Source organism: Notothenia coriiceps, unplaced genomic scaffold (assembly GCF_000735185.1).
Source record: "Notothenia coriiceps isolate Sejong01 unplaced genomic scaffold, NC01 NC01_scaffold00037246, whole genome shotgun sequence".
NCBI classification, from domain to species: domain Eukaryota; kingdom Metazoa; phylum Chordata; class Actinopteri; order Perciformes; family Nototheniidae; genus Notothenia; species Notothenia coriiceps.
In genome coordinates, this window is record NW_011369947.1 from 20,389,399 (window position 1) to 20,410,060 (window position 20,662).

Sequence of the window (20,662 nt, forward strand, 5' to 3'; positions counted from 1 at the left end):
GATGTTTTTCTCAAGGCTCAGGAAACCCTTGCAGGCTGCGTTTCGAGTTAATTAGACGATTATCAAGTGATTCGTTGAACACCCTACTAGTCATACTTTTTCCATGATATTCTAATATTTAAGAGATAGGATATTTGAGTTTTCTTAAGCTGTATGCCATAATCTAGCAATATTAAAATACATAAAAGGGCTTGCAACATATTTCAGTTGATTTGTAATGAATCCACGCACAATCTATGACATTTTTGTTTTTTAATTGCACTTACTTTTATCACAATATTCTTTTTCTGAGACAGTCCTCGTATAGTACGTACCCAATAAAATATCCAATCCAGAAAAAAGTTACATATGTATTTTGATCCACACATATTCTGTTTTTCCGTTTAAACCCTGGAACCTGCAAACACAAACCGCTTTCTGTGCACCGATCGTGTGCAATTCGTGTGTGGCCGTTTCTTTGGAGCACTGCCCCTGGACGGTCAGGCGATTCGTACACTTGTATTTCTCTCAATTCTATAGCGAATCAGATTCTCCTCCAGTCTAAGCAATCACAATGAGCGCGCCCCCACGAGGGTATGATTTTTTGCGTTCATGAGCACTTTCACTATATTACGCATTTTGCGCAGTCCGGCTAGCTCGCTCAAACAGAGGGCGGAGCATAGGTGATCATGCAAGAGCTGCGTGCTCTCCGTCAGACTACAGATGATTGATCTTCTCTCTCTCTCTCTCTCCCTGCTCCGGTTATCACTTCACACTCCGCGTTTATGTCCATATCGATCCAGCACCAGCTTTCCTTGATCGGCCCTTTATAGAGCAGCACCCGATCCAAACCTCACATTTAGAGGAATATCCGGCCCCGATAACGCCTGGCGGCTCCCCCCCCGTTGACAGTTCACTGTCTACGCACTGGGCTTTTCGTAGTGCCACTTATCGATTAGGCATGCTAGAGCTAACCTGTAGCTGCTCTCACACTACAACAACTCAACAGACATACAACTCAAACGCAGTGTATTCGCCCATTACAGGAAACACCATTTAAAACGGTTTTGCCTGCCGTCGTTACGTGAACACAAGCATTCATCAACATGGTTCGGCAAAGTGTGCGCTTACTTAATAACATAGAAGGCTTGTATTTGCGTGCATTCCTGTTCGGGAAAAAGTGGCAATGTACTGAGAGTGGAGGTGTCCTGAATTAGCGCCTGCAGGCAGGCTCCATTGGACATGTCAGACTCCGGACCTGGCGCAAATGCGTAGCATGAAGCGCTACGTCATGAACGCAAGTAAATCTACCCCTTGTGGGGGCCGCGCTCATTGTGATTGATTAGAATGACAGGAGACATCTGACTTGGGCTCAACCCAGTAGAAACAAATTACAGTACCGAATCGGTCTGACGTCAGCCGGGACTGTCTCAAAAAACCCACAGCACGAATGCACCAGCGCATCCGTGACCAGAAACGGTTTGTGGTTTGCAGGTCAGGGGATTTAAATGGAAAACAAATACTGTTGTGGATCAACAAATACATATTTAATACTTTTCTGTATTTGGGATTTTATTTACATGTATATGAAATGGAACACATTTGTGTGTGCATTGAAAAACACAAGTGTGGATCCGGACATACAAGTGTGAATCCTTTTGCGGATCATGAAATACAAGTGCGAATCCTTCTGTGTGCATGTGTGTATTATGAGACTGTTCTGAGCCCATACTCCTAAAAGATAAGCCGTTCACATATTGCGTGATAAAAAGTGAGTCCAGTATCTCTGCCCGGTAGCACAAGTTCACTCCCCACCTGACTTCCCTCTCACTGTAATCTAACTTATAAAGAGGACACTGTTTCATTTCCTCATTCAATGTGAGGTCTGTGGACTAGTTTTACAATGTGTTCAAGTTTAGGAGGTGGTTACTGTGGAGTATGAAATTGCAGAAACAGGCATGTTAAGCATTAACGCAGTACACACCTGTCAGGATGGTCTGGAAGGCTGTCTCAACGTTGGTGGAATCCAGAGCCGATGTCTCCAGGAAAGACAAACCATTCTTCTCTGTGGGGGGAGTGAAGCAACACGTTATATGTCCAACATGTCACATTCCACAGATAGCAGAGCAGTGAAACCCTTTAAACACAGATTTGTGAACGTGAAACTCGTACCAACCACCATTACATCATTTCACCACTACATTACATCCAATCCCCATTACAATGCTTTTATCAGAATCATTAGGAATTTGAGAGGAGGGAGGAAGAAATTGTTTTGTCAGTCACAACGTTTCAAGTCCAGAGTCAAGTACTGAGTCAAATCGAGTCGCAATTCCTATATGACCGCAGAGTTATCATATCCAAACTCATTTATCTTTGATAAAAAAAAATGATAGCATATCATCTTTTTTTTCCTTTGAGCTTTGGAGAGGGTAGCAAGTATTTATTTTCAAGTTTAGGGCAAGTCACTGGTGTAAAAGGGGCCCTATTATGCATTTCTCTTTCCTGTTGTGTTATATAGGTTTGTGTGCATGTAAATGGTCTGGGAAGGCTAAAATCCAAACGTCACCTCCAGAAGGGTTTCTCTTCTTTTTTATATTTCTTTGATATTTGTATAAACACTACGACAGTCTCACCAGCAAAAGCCCGCGCCTCGTCAGTGGGGACGGCGCGGAGGTGGCGCAGGTCGCTCTTGTTGCCCACCAGCATGATGACGATGTTGCTGTCGGCGTGGTCCCTCAGCTCCTTCAGCCAGCGCTCCACGTTTTCATAAGTTAGATGCTTTGCAATGTCATAGACTAGGAGAGCCCCCACCGCCCCGCGGTAGTACCTGCAGCACAGAGAGCCAAATCACAGCAATATTAAAGGAGAGCACTATGATTCCACTCCAACATGTCCATGTCAGCCTGTGGAGTTATTCCAGCAGGAAACCTCAGAGGCTCATTGGGTTTCAGCACATTGTCTGACATTTGTCCAACAGCTTGATATTTCTGATGTGCTTTAGGTGTAGGATTGCAGGAAGTGAGAGATTGAAAGCTCCAACATGGACATTGTTTGTGTCTTGATGTCACCTCTACCTCCTGTTTAAGCAGGCATACAACGGCTCAGCAGGAGTTCATAAGTCACACACTGTGGAGAAAATATGAATGACTGGACTGAGAACATTTTGTTTTTGAAAAGAATAAAAAGCAACAAATACAGATTAAAGAAGAATATTTATTTAAATAAAAATATGTTTTGATCTTTCTTCATTTGTTCAATACATTATTGGACATTTTTGGATCACACAAGTCTAAAACATCTAAAAGTAGAAATACTTGCTTTGAACAACATGAATACATGCAAAAAAAAGCATACAAAATGTTATTTGTTGTTTAGAAAAATCAATACATCCCTAACATAATTTAAAAAATGCAGTTCAGGAGGAGGTTTTTGAAATGAATCTGATAAATAACAATTCTGGAAGAGTGAAAGGAGCCGCCCTTTAAAGTACACTCTGAATAGTTGAATCAGCTGTGTGTATTGGACTAAAGTCTGTTGGCAGACAGTTGTACTGTTTCTCTCCTCTGAACTCACGCTGAGGTGATGGCTCTGTAGCGCTCCTGCCCCGCTGTGTCCCAGATCTGAGCCTTCACCGTCTTGCCGTCCACCTGGATGCTGCGCGTGGCAAACTCCACTCCGATGGTGCTCTTACTCTCCAGGTTGAACTCGTTGCGAGTGAAGCGGGACAGCAGGTTACTCTTCCCCACCCCCGAGTCACCAATGAGGACCACTGAGACACAGAGTACAGAGAGCAAGGTTTAATACAAACTATAAGAATGATATACGTTAGAAAATGTACTTCTCTAAATGTCCACCTGTATGCGTCTTACTTTATGAGATTGTTTTACAGTAGAAATGTCAAACACTCTGGTTTATGATACTCATTTTGAGGATTTGCTGATTTTTTATTTATTTTACAAGACACTAAACTGAATAGCTTTGGACTGATTGTTGTTATGATAAAACGAGTTACTTCAATTATATATTATATATATATATTGTTACATAATTGAATTTTTTGTGACAATTCAAATATTAAATGATAACCGAAAACAATTATGAAAACAATTGTCGGATTATTTAATGTTGAAAAAGAGATTCACCCTAGTGTTAATGATGCATTACAACATGTTATACACATATTGCCTACTCAGTTAGGTGTAATAAAGGTACTCATACAGTATGTAAGCATGCTTAAGCTTTTTATACTTGGTGCTCTTTTATTCTTTTAACTTTTTTCATCAATTTCACTTTATAATCTATACTGTATTCTTATTTGACTTTGTGCATGTTGTTGTGCGTTGTGCATTGTAGCTGCCAGAATATGTTGAACCTTTAGAACCTGTATGTGTTAGGGTATTAAGTCATCTTTAATTTATTACCAAAGAAACATTTATTCCAAATGTTGTCGAACTAAAATTGTTGCCCGAGGAGGTAACACAAGTTTACTCCACCACCTCAACAGAAAGCACTCATTGGAGTACGAAGAATGTATGGTAATATGATCTGTTTGAACAACCAACGCTGGTGAGATTTCTAAAGTCATGTAGAGTCAAACGTATAAATGTAAATGCATTTCCAATTATTGAAAAATAAATAAATACCGTGATAACGTTATAACTTGGAAAAATACCGTGATATGAGTTTTTTGTCATACCGCCCAGCCCCAACTTATTGTATGTTGTTCAATAAGGCAGTATATAGACGAGGTCATAAGGACCAAGTATGCGGTGCTAAAGTACACTTAATGCTAAAGTAGTGTACACGTAATGCAAAACCGGTGTCAGAATGATCTGTGTTGGAAAGTCAAACATTCTTGAGAACTGTACCTTTTGTGGTCATTGTACTTCACTTGAGTATTTCTATTTGTTTTACTCCTACTCTACTAAATCCCAGAAGGAAATATTTGAGTCTTTACTCCACTACACGCGACTTTCAGATTATTATTATTATAGATTTAACAACCCAGCATTATATAAAGTAGTTGAATTAATGGAATACACTTTAAATAATCATAGAAAACAAAACGAAAAATATAACACAACCACATAATATTAAGCACATCATTAATCCATTAAAAAAATTAAAACATATTGTTAAATTTACATTTTTTATATCTAATCGGAACACTATAAAATAGTCCAAAAAATTTGTTTGACTCTATAACAGTGGAGTAAAAATGACAATATTACTAAACTAAAATAAAAGTACCTTAAATCTTAATTTAGGTACGGAACTTGAGTAAATGTACTTCGTTACTTCAGGAGGATCTCAGTTTGTTTACACTGACCTCATTTTTTGCCAAGCCGGAGCTGCAGTGCAGTTAATAAATTAACACTTTAACTGGAGCTAGTTAACGTTAGCTGCAGGATTCAACGTAAACTAATGATTAAGCGTACACTTAGATTTTCGTTTCGTTAATTATTCTGTTCGCTTGGCTGGTTAGATACTATAACAAAATCAGCGATACGCACAGATATAAGTGCTTCACAATAAAAACATAAAATAAAACAGTAGACACTGTAATGTTTGAATAACCAGGTAAGAATAAATATAGTAGAGGAATAAAGTTAAACAATGGATGATTACAATATAATGCGATAACGGTTAACGTTAGGTGTGTCCGATGTGAAGCTGGTCCGCGCCCACTGATAGCAAGCTAACATCAGCTAACTGCTAACGTTAGCCGACGTTCAAGACGCCCTGTCGTTTAACGATAACTACCGTAAGGTGACGAACTGACAGCTCATATAACCTCCACTGTTCACAGAAGGGTGGTTTCAAGTCCTGCACATTGATTAAACATGCTGACATCTCTCCTAAAGCTCGGTGAAAAGCACTCGGAGCACAAAGGTTGACTGCGGCTAAGTTAGCATAGCCTGACAGTTAATCAGCTGGCCCGTTTTACACTGTCAGCTAACAAGACAATAAGGAGAAAAAAAGGCTTTGGTTTTACCTTTGAACAAATAATCATATTCATCATCTCTAGTACCCATCGTCTTATTGGGAAATGGCAAGTCCAAGATTTAATTTGTGTTAATTAAAGAAAAGCGATGATCTACTGTATTTTATTCTTCTTCCAACGGGAATCTGTTTGGAAGCCCTACTTCCGTAATTCCTTCTTCTTCTCTGGCCGAGTGTCAGCAGCACACAGAGGAAACTCCGGAACCTAGTGGTCAGGAAAGGAAACTGCAGAACACTTTTGAGCAGATAATTAACTTAGTTGAAAGTAGTCTAGCACAACGTGAAAATTCTCCCCTACAAGTAACAGAGTTATTATTTAAACTACCTGTTTTTCTATTTTTCTATTATTGCGCCACATGTTTGTTCTACATTGGAAAATAGGTTATAGTGGGAATGTCATGCAGCAAAGGGACAAGGGTCATATTTGAGACCCAGGTCTCTGAGGATTCCAATGCGGACATTGTTTGTGTCTTGACGTCACCTCTACCTCATGTTTTGCATTGGAAAGCAGGCCTGCTGCAGCCGAGCAAAAGAGGTTATTGTGGGAATGTCATGCAGCAAAGGGCCAAGGGTCATATTTGAAACTCACGACTCTAAGGACTCAGGCCTACCAGGAGAGCTACCCTACTACATACTTGATATGTATGCATGTATGTGTATGTAGTGTGGACATAATGTACTGCACTGCATACAGATAGATGACAATAAAGCATCTTATCTCTTCTAGTATTGTAGCTTTCTCTTACCGTTTCAGCCCTATAGAAGATTTTTTTTGTGTTTTGGAATAAAGGACCTTTGTACTCCCAAACACCTGTTAAAAAGCTTCAATATGTACAATCAGCGGTGTTCCCCTTTAATACACATCATATGAACTTGGTTAACACTCGGATCATCCAATCAAGTCAAAATACGCACCTTATTGACATTGTGAACTACTGTGGGATTGTCACTTCATATTATTGACTATTATATCTACAGCAGCAGCTGTTACGATGTTTCTGTATTGCCTCAGGGTTGGATTCAAATGTTAGGTGTGACAGACTTTCTTCTGTCAAACATGGCTGCTAGTGAAAATAATTCTTGATTTGCATTGACGTCATTGTGGTTTGGGGCCAGTTATAAATGTTATCTCTTTTTGTTTGCTGTTTTTTTATAGATTGATAATGAGAGATTAGATAGAGATTATTGTTTATTACATTTCACAAAAAAGTAAAGTAAAACAACACAATTAACATAATTCAGGGATCCACTTCTAATCGATTTTCTTACTTATTAAAATGCTTTTATAAAATGACTTTATTTAATACTAATCTAATTTTTAGTGTCAGGTAACAATGATCAAAAAGTCAATTCCACACGCTGAGTCCTTTTTATTTCTTATCCTCAGGAAAAAATGTCTTCCAAACAATATTCTGCAAACAAAAGAAAAAATACATCAAATTTGATATTTCTGCTCTCAATAACATCCACACCACTCATTATTCTTTCAGACTTACATTTTTCCCCCAGATGGATTTGGACTTCTTGGTCTTCAGCTCTTCCAGAGACTCGTACATGTTGCCCTGGGCGATCGCCGCCTCCCCTAAGATCTGCTCATATGTGTCATCAGGCAGCTTCTGGGGAACCTCGGCATACATGGGGTCTCCCTGCGGAGCTGAATCCCCCCCAGGCCCCCCCGAGGTCTGGTACAGCGGGTTGGACTTCAACATCTCCAGACCACCACCCTGCTGCTCTGACATGGAGCTGCTTGCCCTCGGACTGTCCCTGGGGCTGTGGAGGGAGTAGCTGTGGCAGGTGACCTTCTTCAGAGGAGTGGGTGAGTAAGATTCTGATGTTGCTAAGGAAAGCGTGCTGAGCCGATTGGAGTGCTCCTCCACCTCCTCTTTCCTTTTTTCTTCTTCTTCCTCCAAGTTGCTGCTGTTTAGTCTTGGTAGAGATGTGCTCCTGCTCCCCACATGTGTCAACTCAGAGTATGTGATCCCTGGAGGACTTAGATCACCTGGATAACTCATGTTGGAGGTGTTGAATGAGTCTCTGTCAGAGACTTGGTTTGTGTTTCCTCTGAGTCTCTCTGATCTGTTTGGTTCGGCGTAGGTTTCACTTGGATGTGATGTTGTTTCGGGGAAAGATCCTCTCAGGGAGAAGCCCAAAGGAATACCTCTCTTTGGTACTGGAGGAACACCCTGAATGACATAATGGAACTACAATGACAATATAGTTGACAAAACAATCTGTCCTCATGGTCACTTAGTTGCAATCTTACATGATCTTCCTCAGTAGGGAAATGAGTGTAAACATCAAAACTAACAATACTTTCTTACTTCCCTACCTTAGCTTACACTAATCTACCTTTGCTTTTTTTTTTGCCAATCGGATACCACCGAAGACTATCTTTACTCACGGTAAAATATGTTCATTTTGTTGTATTGCCAGCGATTATCTCACTAGTTTAGCATACTCAGCCTGGTTGTTGGCCCGGAAAGAACCTCGATTTTGGAGAGCCAAAAAACTGTGAAATAGTACCTACTAACCGGAACTACGCCTAGTGGAAACGCAACCAAAAACGGGCCGGGCCAGGCACGGCACGCTTAAACCGCGCTGTAGTGGAAATGCCATAAGTTCTCTTTTTGGTGTGAACGCAAAATTCCAGCCACTAACCGAACTAAACGGGAAAAGTATGGGTCAAAGTACTCCAGTATGAAAGCGCCTATTGTTTTGGATCTTTAAAATATCTGAATCAAACATACACTTTTTGTCTGAATAAAACCTTTATTTTTTTAGCACATTGGCCTTAACTTAACAGAGGGCTATGTAAAAAAGGGGGAGAGGAAGGTATACGACATGCGACAAACGTCCGGTGGCCAGAACCTAACCTTGGACATTGTGATTATGGTATGCAAGAGAACCAATTGGGTGCCAAAGATACTTACTAATAAAACCTTTTAATGAAGTTCAAATGTTCATCATACCTGTGAGAGGGACACTGTGTCTACAGAAACCACTCCTGTCAGTTTTCTGTTTTTGGGTTTCAGTGGCAGTGCAGGTGTAGGAGGGCCATTTTGCTGCTGGGTCCTTTGATTGTTGCCAGGGCCGCTGTGTTCATCTTGTTTATGGTCCCAACGAGTCCTCAGGGCTTGGACACTCACCCCAGGCTTCCCTTTGGTGTAATTTACCACATCATACAGCTCACCTGAGTCTACCTGAAAATAACAACCATTTTATCTATTCTTTGAGACATAAACATGATGCTGGTACCAGTCAAATGAAACCAGTGGTGTATAACTATGTTCTTTCAAATGTCAAAGTTAGAGTTGAAGTGCAACGCCTGGTTGTTCAGCGCATTATAATGTCTGGCTGCAGGATGGGAGGTGTGTCAGCAAAAGAAAGTAGTAGGCTACAACAGTAAATCATCTGGTTTACAAAAAATTGATGCTGTTTCAATTATTTCATTTCCAACAGATTAAAAAAGCAAACTCTTGCTAGCCTCATATCATAGCCCATAATGTTTGCTGTGTTCGCCGTTTTTAGCGTGCTATTATGCTAACGTCTCCTTATTAGCACTAAACAACAGTACAGCGTAGTCCAAAATGTAAAGTCACCTAAGTTATTGAATTTTGTCCTGTGGGCATCACAAAATCATCATTTTGTTTCAATCCATCCAATAGTTGTTGAAATATTTAGTGAAACCTAAGATGTTAACCTTATGGCCTAGACTAGATGAAAAGTCAGAAGATGATTAGGTCTTCTGGGATCCATGAACGTTTGCTGCCAATCCTTGTAATATCTTGGAAATGTTTGACAAAATTCTTAATAGAAAGAGGAAGAAAGGAACTAATACACACTTACATGAAATTCTTCATTCTTCACCTCATAAAAGCTGGTGGTCAGATATTCTCCAAAGGGCTGGATGGGGCTGACTTTGAAATGTTCCATGAGCTCTGTGAGGCTTTTGTATGTCTGACAGTCTCCTGCTATGACAAATTGTCCGTATTGATTCTGGGTGATGACAAAATGGCGGCACCTGTCGTGTCCCCTTTGGAAGAAAAAGCACAACTGGTGAGATGAAACAGAAAGGCGGTTAAGAAGCAAAGGAACAATGTTGAACAGACTTGATTGGCCTCACTTGTAGGACAGGATGTAGCCGATGGCTTTATCACTGAGGCGAATGAAAAAACAGCCCTGAGCCTTATCTCTCAGCAGATCTTCTGTGTCCCTGAGGCAGACGGCAAAGCAGGACAAATTAAACAGACTTGTAGGCCAATTAGATTTGAATATCCATGCCGTGTGATGAAACCTCTGTTTTCTCTGAGTGAGGTGAGTGAAAGTGAATCAAAGATAGATAGGCCTACAGGCTGGACCAATATGATACATTCCTGTTACTTCTAGAGTTATTGATACTGTCAAAAACATTGACTTCCCCCCTGCACATAGCCTTAATATCTGGAATCAATGTATTATCATGTTCTCCATACCTTTAAGCAAGACTATGTTACTTTTATAACTAATGAATCAAACGCCCTGGTGTGAAAGCTACAGACTGGTAGCTTTTGGCTAATGTTAGCAAATTAGGTTAATCCTTTGAAACTGCCAACGAGAGATCAAAGGTTATTAATTATTGAAATCATTTAGATTTGATCTGTTTTGTTCAGTTAAAATATTAAAATACTGTTTAGATATGCCTGTATATTGCATTTTATATTTGAGAATCGAACTTTATACACAAAATTGAATTAATGATGTGTAAATAGCACTTTAATGTTGCATCTTGAGCTGGAGCTAATTTTGACTTGTATTTGGTATTTGGCTTGAGTAATAGCCAAATAGCAAAAAAAGGAAGTTACATTCCACCACCGCAAGACTTCATAGCAATGTAAAGACAAAAAAACATGGATGAACAAAATTTGCCTGCTTCAATCTATTCAAAGTCAAAGTAGAACCTACAGAGCCAAAACAAGTGTAGCTTCTTATATGTAAAATAAGTCAAAAATAAAATACTCAAACTTCTTTCCACTCCGTCACCACATCCTGTGTTAGGATTATGTTCTTACTTTCGTGCAACGAAGCCTTGAAACCAGTCAGGGAAGTTTCCGTTGTTGAGGATGAGCGGCGCCTGAGTCTCAGTGAACCACCTCAGCACCAGCTCCTTCAGGCCTCCCTCGGATGTCTCAGAGTTCAGGTCAACACCCGACATCTTCTCCGTCCTCACAGGTTTGCCAGGAGCTGACAGAGCAGTGGTGGAAAACCATGCATGCTCTTTGCTCAGTTGACGTTTAACCCTCTAAAGGAAGAGGATAGGATGTATCTCATTTGACTATTTCTGATAGCATCACTCTCATCTGAATAGTGGCATTGTTTTTAGTTTATCTACAAATGACTCTAGCCTATTGCTCATTGGGCTGCCAGTTTCATTTTACTATCTGTGTTCCCTGTCCAAGATTGAACTTTAAAGGTTGATCACGCAGTATTATTTCATTTTGTTTGTTCATTAATTTATATTTAAAAAAGAACTTTCTCTACGAGACTTTACAAAATGTAAACGAGCAAAGAGCTTCAAAAATAAATATCTCTGTGTGCGTACTTGTATTGATCTGAGTTGAAAAAATGTGATTGCACAGTTTTATCTCTCCCATAACATTTTTACAAGATAAACTATTCAAATGTAGGTTAAAATGTGAGCAACCATTCCAAAAAGCTGGAACCACATTCAATATGCAGGTGATGTGTCCACCAACCAGAGATTTGGTAAAATGTTGAACGCTGAATGTGCACCAAAGTTATTACAATTCATCCTGAAGGCCGGGAAACATAAATGTTTCAGTTCAATATATTTATCAATATGGATTCATCTTCTGGGGAATATGAATATCAGATATCACAACGGATTTCATGAAAATCCATTTATAAATTGCCCATATTTTTCACTCAAACATGTCAACCTCCCAAAAGGGCAAGTTGAAAAGTCAGGGGATCATTACTCATTAGGATTCATCTTCTGGGGAACATGAATGTGAACAAACATACTAGATGTGTTTCAAAAATGTGATCAGAATTTGCTCATTACATTTTTCTAATGTGTTGTTTGCTAAACGTTTTGGTGGAAGTGTTATGGAGAAAATATCAGGTGGGCCACAGTGTATTATTCTAATGCAGGGGTGGGGAACCTTTTTCCTCTCAAGGGCCATTTCAATTTTTACAACATCCTTCGAGGGCCGTACAAATTATTGAACTCAACGTCTGCTTAAAAACTCAAATCACAGCCCATTCATTTCGCCTTTCTTTCATGCTGTGCAAAGAAAAAGCAACCTCTTAATCCAGATATTTGACCATGACCCGCGCATTCATGCACCGTGGCATGACCACCAAAACAGAAAGATATGGACACAAGATGTGTGCAAATGTATTTAATTTCATATCCATGTGGATATGATTTAAGTGTGGGGGGGGGGCGGATCTAACCTCATCTCGGGGGGTTTGGGGGCATGCACCACCAGGAAGATTTTTTTTAAATGTTGAAGTTAAAAGCATCAATCTGGTGCACTATGAGAGCAACATGAAGAGATCTATAGATACATCTCTCAACACCCATATGAAACAGAACTGCAAGCAGATTTTTTTCTTTATGGATATTTTACAAATCACTCCCCTTTTAAACTGTATTCTTGTTTATTAATAACAACTTTTTTTTACTGTCATATTAGTATTGTATACCTGTTTACTTTATTCTCTTATTTTTCTATAACTATGTGCCTTCACCTCACTGGTTGGAGAAAAAGCTTCTTATATTCGTTAGCATAGCTAGCTAACCAGATGCTAATAACAACAANGTTACTAGTTCAGCCCTGGCCCTGGCCTGATAGAACCACGATTTTATGGGGCCGGAAAAAGAGGGAAAAAGTACCCGCTAGCCGGTGCTACGCTATATGGAAAGGCCACCAAAAACTGGCCTGGCCGCTTGAGGACGCTTAAACGGGGCTACCCGCTGCAGTGGAAATGCGCAATGCAATGTTGATGACGATGCTAACATGCTGATGGGAAACAATCATATTACCAGTGTGAGCTGTGTGCGAGAATGTCCGTATTCAGACCAGACATGAAACAGGCTTTACCCGTCCAGCTCACTAGTACTGAGTCAGCTGATTCTCCGGAGAATCCAGAGCAACCAGGTGGGCGTGTTGGTGACGCTTCAATGTGGCGGGCCTTAAACCAGGAGGATAACACAATTCAAGGGTAAGCAAAGAGGGTCATTGGCAGAACCAGCTTTGTGCGTACAATCCTTTAACATTACATTACATTCTAGCTAACGCTTTTACCCAAAGCGACTTACAATAAGTGCATTCGACCAACAAGATACAAACTTGAAGAAAACAGAATCATATAAGTACATCAGGTTTCATAGAGCTAAAACATTTCAAGTGCTACTCAACTGGCTTTAGATAAGCCAGTCCTTTATTAGTATATAAGTGCTCTGTTAGTAATTCTATCCAAGGGTGCAACTTTGGTTTGAGAAGTGGGGGGGGGACACAAAACAGGGGGTCTGTGGGTCCTTCGCAACGAAAAACGATTTGAATCCCATTTACTGCCTTTCTACAGATATGGTGTTAAAAAATCCAAGCAAAATGTGTTGTGTATAATGAGTGTGCAAATGTATCTATTATCCAATCAATGTCAACCTGCTTTATTTGGGGGTGGACCTCACATCAGTTCCCGGGCATTCTCCCCCGGGAACAATTTTAAAAAAATGTTTTAAAGTTAAATGCATCGATCTGTGAAACTTTGAAGGGAAATTAAGGGATTCATGGATACAGCTCTCAACACTCAGGAAACAGAACTGTATATATTTCAATAATCAAAAAATCCTTAGGATCACAAACAATAACAAATAATTTAAACTTGTTTATTTTATAAACTCCTCACTCCCTCCTCTCTCCTATCCTTATCTTATGCTTCCTAGTTAGCATTCTTTATCATATTTATGCATATTTTACTAATCACTGCCCTTTAAACTGTATTTTAAAAATGTTACTGTCGTATAGTACACATTGGAATGATTTCTTACCTTATTTTTTTACGACTATATTAAATAGATTCTCTCTCTCTCTCTCTCTCACACACAAAATGCGCACACACACAGGGGCTGTGTAATCCTCCGTGGCGATGACCAATTGCATAAATAAAACAAAATTAAACACTATTGAAAAGTGGGGGGGGACACAAACAGGATTTTGAGAAGTGGGGGGGACATGTCCCCCCTGTCCCCAGTGGAAATTACGACCATGACGCACAAGAGATAACACGTTAAGCCAGTTTACCTCTCGGAAATGCTTTAAAGTGGCTATTTAAAAGCATTTCACTGAGCTGAACATGTACTGGCTGTTAACTTTTTCACATCACCCTTAGAAACATTTGCTCTTTGAGAATAACATGGCACTTTTGATAGGCTCCCATGCCAGCAAACATTATTTTTAAATGATGTTTGAGCAGATAGCCAAACCAAAAGAGGATTAATGAAACACTATTGTTTCAGGAGTAAAAATTTATTGTGGATTGGTAATTGTTTGTTGAGTATAGAAGTGGTGTTGAGAAGTAGTGTGGGGAAAAAACATCTTCATATGCCTGGTCATGAGACTCAGGAATGATGATATTGTTATGACGGACAGTAAGACAACCAACCTCATACATATCAGGCAAAAGCTTACTAATCTATTTTCATTTGTATTCTTTTAAAGTCCATCAGTGCTGCAGCTTGTGCTAGGTTAATTCAAGGGCTTTACACACATTATTGACCCGGGGTTGACCGAAGCTCAAAGCTAAATGATTCACACTGCACTTCCAAGACCTTAAAACAGCCCTTGTATACCTAGCTATTTGTAACATCCTGATTTGTGTGAACCTTTTTTTAATTTCTTTTTTTAAATGATAGCATATTATGTTGTATCAGTTCCTGGCCAAAATAGTTCCTGGCCTACTTGAATATCCACCCCTGCCCTTAATTACTCACATGCCCCTCAATTTAAAATTAATTTCCCTGTTTATACATAATACTGCCTTGCTTTCTTGTTACCCTGGCAGATTGTCTTTGTGATTTAATAGCTTTCCAGCATTTCCTAGTATTTGATTTCTATGATCTTGACTTTACCTTGGTTATTGGACATTTGCCCGCGCCCTGTCTGAATGAGTTTACTCCTTTTGGACAGACTATCTCTGAATGACTGCCTGTTTCTTCAGCAAATACCTTTAAACCTTAACCTTGTGTCTTGTGTCTCTGGATGGGAATCTGTGTTGTGACCAGGAAAAAGTTGCAACGTTAAGAGCAACAAGAAGAAAGAATGGAAGAAATATATATTATGACTCTTGTTAAAGGGGCCCTGTTCCCTGTTATGCCTTTTGGGGTTTTCCCTTTCCTGGAGTGTGTTATATAGGTTTTTGTGCATGTAAATGGTCTGCAAATGGCCAGACAGTCCCAGACACAGCCCCCCAGACACAGCCCCCCCCCCCTTCCTGAAACGTTTCGATGGGACACTNAGAACTGCAAGCAGATTTTTTTCTTTATGGATATTTTACAAATCACTTCCCTTTTAAACTGTATTCTTGTTTATTAATAACAACTTTTTTTTACTGTCATATTAGTATTGTATACCTGTTTACTTTATTCTCTTATTTTTCTATAACTATAGGCTAATGATCATATAAAGATGTGTATACCTCACAGGTGGAGAAAAAGCTTCTTATATTCGTTAGCATAGCTAGCTAACCAGATGCTAATAACAACAAAGTTATTAACTGTATGATCAGTATGACAGATGAACAGATCGCCACTGGGCTTTCAACTAAAGGCACAGCCACGCAAAAACTGCGGCATGTGTACAGCTCCTTATGGGTATTGCAATTTGTGAAGTCCCGGCCCGGAGCAGCGTTCTGGTGCTCTCCGTTAGAACTACACTCCTGTCAGACGACACATATACCACGTGATGACACGTTAGGCTCGTGTTGTGTTCAAGGACCCTGACCTTGGCCAGGAAAAACAAGCTTGTTTAATTATTTTGTGGTCTAGATTTCTTGAATTTTTTTCTTTTTTGCGTGTGTTTATAAATCACCTCGAGGGCCGTACCAAATGGTCTCGAGGGCCGTATACGGCCCGGAGGCCGGAGGTTCCCCACCCCTGTTCTAATGAATATATTATAAATGGAAATGATTATAAAAAAGTGTATATGTTCTGGATCAAGACATGTAACCAGTAGGCTAGATTAGAAAATGTAAAAGAGAAGGACAGCCAGCTGTTATTAAAAGGGAGAAGTGCCAATGCAAGTGTATTTTTGAAATGCTTGAAATAATTTACATTTACTGGTACAAAAATCAATAATGTTTTTTTATTAATGAGGCTGAATAAGAAAAGGTACACAGACAGTGTACTAGAACGCGCAAAACAACAGGTGTCATAGTTTCACGTGCGAGCAGAACAGATGGCCGGACCAAGGGGCACAGCGCGCGCACAGACACGTCTACGCCAAACCTCATTTATATTATTGCCAAGTAAACATTTACCTTAATTTCTACAGAACTACATACCTGATTTCACACATTCGAATTTGCATTCTGAGTTGCCTCGTCTTAGTTTTTCATTCGGCATGAACAAAATACACACAATATGTGTAACATTTAAGCAGCAGTGTAAACACAAAAACAGGAATATGTTCAAACTGACTGATTTGCTCGGGTCAGTTACCATGCATTTACATTTGGCCATGGGTTAGGTTTAACCATTGTAGTAGGCTATGGTGTTCGGGTCTGTGGGAGCCGTTTTCATTATTTATCTAAGGAAAAATGATATGATAAATTATTTGTTCAAACTCATGCTCATTTGGCAAAACAAGAGGATGAGATTGAGCATCAGCTAGTTACAAAGAAAAGACGAGCCAGTACCAGCCGGTCAGCACGTAAAAAAACGAGTCGCACTTTAATTCATTAATGTGATCCAACAAATGTAAAAGGGCAAATATTAACCATATATGCTCTTTATATTGCTTGTAATTGGGATGAAGTAAACATCTGTTGAGTATTTTAACATAAAATAGTTTGATTGTGTTGAATTGAAGCCCAAAAAGGCAGCGGGTCCACCAGACCCATGAACACTGCTGAATAACAAAAATATGAACACCACATAAGGGTTAACAAAAAGCGACATATTTTAGCATCTCAGTTAAAAGTATTAACACGAAATGTTTTCACACTGAAGTGCAGTGTGACTCTCTCCCCAGGCTGGGGGGGCGGGATGTGTTGTTGGGATCTCGTGTGCTCAGCGTTAGAGACGCACACAGCTGGGCAGCAGGAGGACAGGGGGATCGACACGTGAAACATTTTTTCTACATGGTAATACATTTTCTAAACTATTCATTGATTATTTATATTTGTTATCCTATTATTTTTGATGACTTGTGATAGTTACAATTATAGTTTCCTTCTCCAGACAAAGTCAAGTAAGCCAAACTGTCAGTGGGCGTCTACATTTCAAATGCATGACATTATTTTTGTATAACAGGATATTTTTTTAAATCGTATCATTCATTTTTATTAGCTTTTTTTCATGATATTTGGGACATTTCTGTTCCAGATGGTGAAACAACTGTTGTCTGATATTTCAGGTAGGCCTAAAGAGTAATGAAGAAAATGTATTCTCCTACAGACATCGGTGAGGACTGCAGCTATGGACTTATTCAAACAACAGAAAGTGGAGGATTTCTATGAAATTGGTGAAGAGTTGGGAAGGTACACTTATGCATGCATCATATCTACTCGTTCACTTCTTAATTTTTTAATAATTGCATCTTGCATTTGATTTAATCAATAATGCTGGGACAGTAATCAAAATCCAAATATCGTGTAGCGTAATGCAAACACTAACAGTATCGTACATGCCAGGAAATGACTTCATATCAAGAAACTGAGCTACAACATAGGTCCATATTTCAACTCTATGTTACAATCTATGTATATATTCTTTAATTTCAGAGTCAGCCAGGATCACTGATATAAAATGATGATCTATGCAAAATCTAAATAGTTTAATTTTTCTTATTTTATTTTAAGGCATACAGCACAAAATTAGATGAAAAATATTTGGAAATGTAGTTGTTATTTCTTCACATAACTACCACAATATTCCAATATTGTACATTATTGGTTAGACATCCGTAATATACCCGAAACAACTTTCTGTTTATTATGAAAGTTTTGTTTGTTTTTTTGGTTGTAGAATGCTATATGCCTTTCAAAAATAAAACATCACTCAGACTGAAACATTTGCACACAGAAGTTGCCTTTTCTCAAAAGCATGTAGGTCACGGCCCCAAGCAGTTATTGCTTTGCTATAACAATACGAAGATCACACTGAATCATTGACTGCATGCTGCAAATAACAGGAGTCAAACTGTGTGTGCCTAAGCCTCCTGCACAACACAAGTGTTTTAAATTACACCAAAAGACCCCTGGTCTACTTGTGTAGTTTGTTTCTGTGCGTTGTCAGGTGGGGACAACTGTTATGCATGTCAAGCTGCTTTTTAAAGGACACTTCTATCTTTAGCCGCAGCTATATCTACTCCCAGACTGCCGATGAGGAAGTGGAGTGTTAGATTACAAACCATTCTAGTGAACCAGAACTGAAAGTATGCAGCTGTACAGTCCTGTGACATTTGCATTTCAATGACTGAAAGACACAAAACCCTGTATTTAACAGAAGTGTTTGCATTAGTGATATGGAGACCAGTTTATCGCTTTGGGGCATAGCAGACTGTGTTCGACACTATAAATAAACTGCAGTGGTGGGAAAATGCAAGTGACAAAAATAAACCACAATCCCACCAGAGTTCTGAAGCATGTGTTATTGTGGGGTGCCTAATACTTATTAAGCTTTCAGTAACAGACACGATTAAAATAACTTGTTATTTAATAACTTACATGAATGTATAACCATCCCTACATGTACAGGCTTTTTTGATATTTATTTTTAAAGTTAGATTTGTTCTCCTTTCATTGAAGTGCAGGTATCAGGCCAATCTTTTTAACTTGTATATATTTCCAAATTAGTTATCCGTCCTCATTACAAAAAGTTATCCACTTAAACAAAACCAAAAACTGGGAGTTCCGAACAAGCATTATTGAAATTTTAATTTAAAAACTTGGAGAACAAGAAATCTTAAGATGTCGACAAACCAAACAACACTGAACTGATGAGTCAAAACTATTACTCGGTTTCTGCGAAAAATACATAAATAAAATGCCTAAAAATAATACGGTTGTACGGAAATTATGTGTCATGATCACTTATGGTAACACACCTGATAGTTTATTTGACTAGGGGAGAGATAGGAACAGTGTCGAGGTCCTCACACTACCGCATGGAAATGTCAGAAGTCAACAGCCAAGAGCAAATCAATGACAAGCACCGTCGCAACTAAAATACCAAAAACACACCACGAACTCTTGACGACGTACCTACAGAGTGAAAGGAGACAGAGAATAAAAGGAAAAAAGTAGAAGGACGAGCGACTGAGGCAAAGACCCTCGACACACAGTACGAGACGGAAAAACAAGAACTATTTAGAACCGACCAAAGCTATAAGGTCGAACAACGAAGAAGAGAGACGTAACGAAATGTTAACCGTATAGACGGGCTGACTTTATAGATCTCGTCAAACAGTAAACTAGAATAAAACAAAACACACAATGAACAAGAGACATTATTATAGATATCAACCGAACTGTTAAATAACATAAAACAGACGGACCACCATATTAGTGCTATATAAACAATGAACCAGGAACTATACAAACTCAGTAAATTTTAGTAGTAATCACAAATAAACCAGGTCGTTCTAATCGTAGACTACAGTATACCAATAGTAAGGCGAATTTGGGATTGGAACAGGCACAGTGACAACCAAAACTCCCGGTAGTGGACAAATAAACCACTAACAGTAAACCTTCTAGAAGTGTAGTTCCACATGAACGAATTACGCGAATTACAGAACGATACACCGAATGACAACAATACATGGCGGAGGTAGACTACAAACTCAAACCACACAACACAACGGAAAACAACACATAACGCACCCACCGGCAGACCTAACACACAACAAACACGAAAGACTTGACACGTCCAAGGTCGACGTCGACAACACTCAGCTGTAGGACCCACCTGGACTCGACACGTACTCTACGAACTAGCTCGATGTGGAAAACACGGCCTTCGGAAGTAATACTCCTCGAGTCGGCCAACCAGCAAGAAAGACAGAGTGAGGAGACCGTGAGTGCGGCCCGGTCGGAGCCCCTAGACACGACACGACGACCTAGTAACACACCGTAAATTTTATTTGCAGAAGAAATAAATGTCTTGGTAGGCTCAAGGGTCTGAGGGACGAAACACAATGTCGGGCCCTCGGGTCCCAAACATTGTGGGAATGCGTAGTTATATATAACGATGTGGTAAAAACACTAATTAGTTTCATTACTTTACCGATATTGGGTTAGTGTTTTAGAAATGTCCGTTAACGTAGGATAGTCCAAGAAGAAGGTAAATTTGTGGTGGTAGATCTAAGTGTGTCAAAACCAGACAGAACTCCATCTCCGATTTGATTTTTGGCGAAGTTAATTTTATCGTCATTTCTCAGTACCCTTATGA

The 20,662-nt window shown here is 39.4% G+C and overlaps 5 protein-coding genes across 9 annotated transcripts in view; 2 read left to right on the top strand and 3 right to left on the bottom strand.

Annotated features, from left to right (window-relative positions):
• gtpbp3 (GTP binding protein 3, mitochondrial) overlaps window positions 1–20,662 on the top strand; it is a 633,967-nt gene that overhangs the window by 295,659 nt on the left and 317,646 nt on the right. The window lies entirely within an intron of this gene.
• Window positions 1–20,662, bottom strand: part of LOC104966243 (LIM zinc-binding domain-containing Nebulette-like) — a 161,463-nt gene that overhangs the window by 80,390 nt on the left and 60,411 nt on the right. The gene's annotated exons all lie outside the window — the stretch shown is intronic.
• LOC104966244 (nebulette-like) overlaps window positions 1–20,662 on the bottom strand; it is a 130,983-nt gene that overhangs the window by 74,570 nt on the left and 35,751 nt on the right. The gene's annotated exons all lie outside the window — the stretch shown is intronic.
• Window positions 1,926–6,154, bottom strand: LOC104966058 (ras-related protein Rab-11A). The gene is made up of 4 exons (XM_010795182.1): window positions 5,978–6,154; window positions 3,556–3,751; window positions 2,616–2,809; window positions 1,926–2,044 (listed from the first exon to the last, which is right to left on the bottom strand). The coding sequence occupies exons 1-4, from the start codon at window positions 6,015–6,017 to the stop codon at window positions 1,941–1,943; spliced, it is 534 nt and encodes a 177-aa protein (XP_010793484.1). The 5' UTR covers window positions 6,018–6,154; the 3' UTR covers window positions 1,926–1,940.
• LOC104966057 (death-associated protein kinase 3-like) overlaps window positions 17,282–20,662 on the top strand; it is a 12,373-nt gene continuing 8,992 nt past the window's right edge. The window contains exons 1-2 of one of the 3 annotated variants that reach the window (XM_010795181.1): window positions 17,282–17,352; window positions 17,666–17,748. Coding sequence is in view for 2 of the 3 variants with exons in the window: in XM_010795179.1 (XP_010793481.1) it covers window positions 17,350–17,352; window positions 17,666–17,748 (86 nt within the window). In the remaining variant the exon portion in view is untranslated. Of the gene's footprint in view, window positions 17,353–17,624; window positions 17,749–20,662 lie in introns of all 3 variants that reach the window. The other 2 variants (XM_010795179.1, XM_010795180.1) reach the window with 2 other exon arrangements.

Coding starts and splice junctions, on each gene's coding strand:
- LOC104966058 (XM_010795182.1), bottom strand. CDS start 6,017: ATGGGTACTAGAGATGATGAATATGATTATTTGTTCAAAG. Junction 3,752..5,977: donor ATATGATTATTTGTTCAAAG/GTAAAACCAAAG, acceptor TCTGTGTCTCAG/TGGTCCTCATTGGTGACTCG. Junction 2,810..3,555: donor TACAGAGCCATCACCTCAGC/GTGAGTTCAGAG, acceptor TCTGTGCTGCAG/GTACTACCGCGGGGCGGTGG.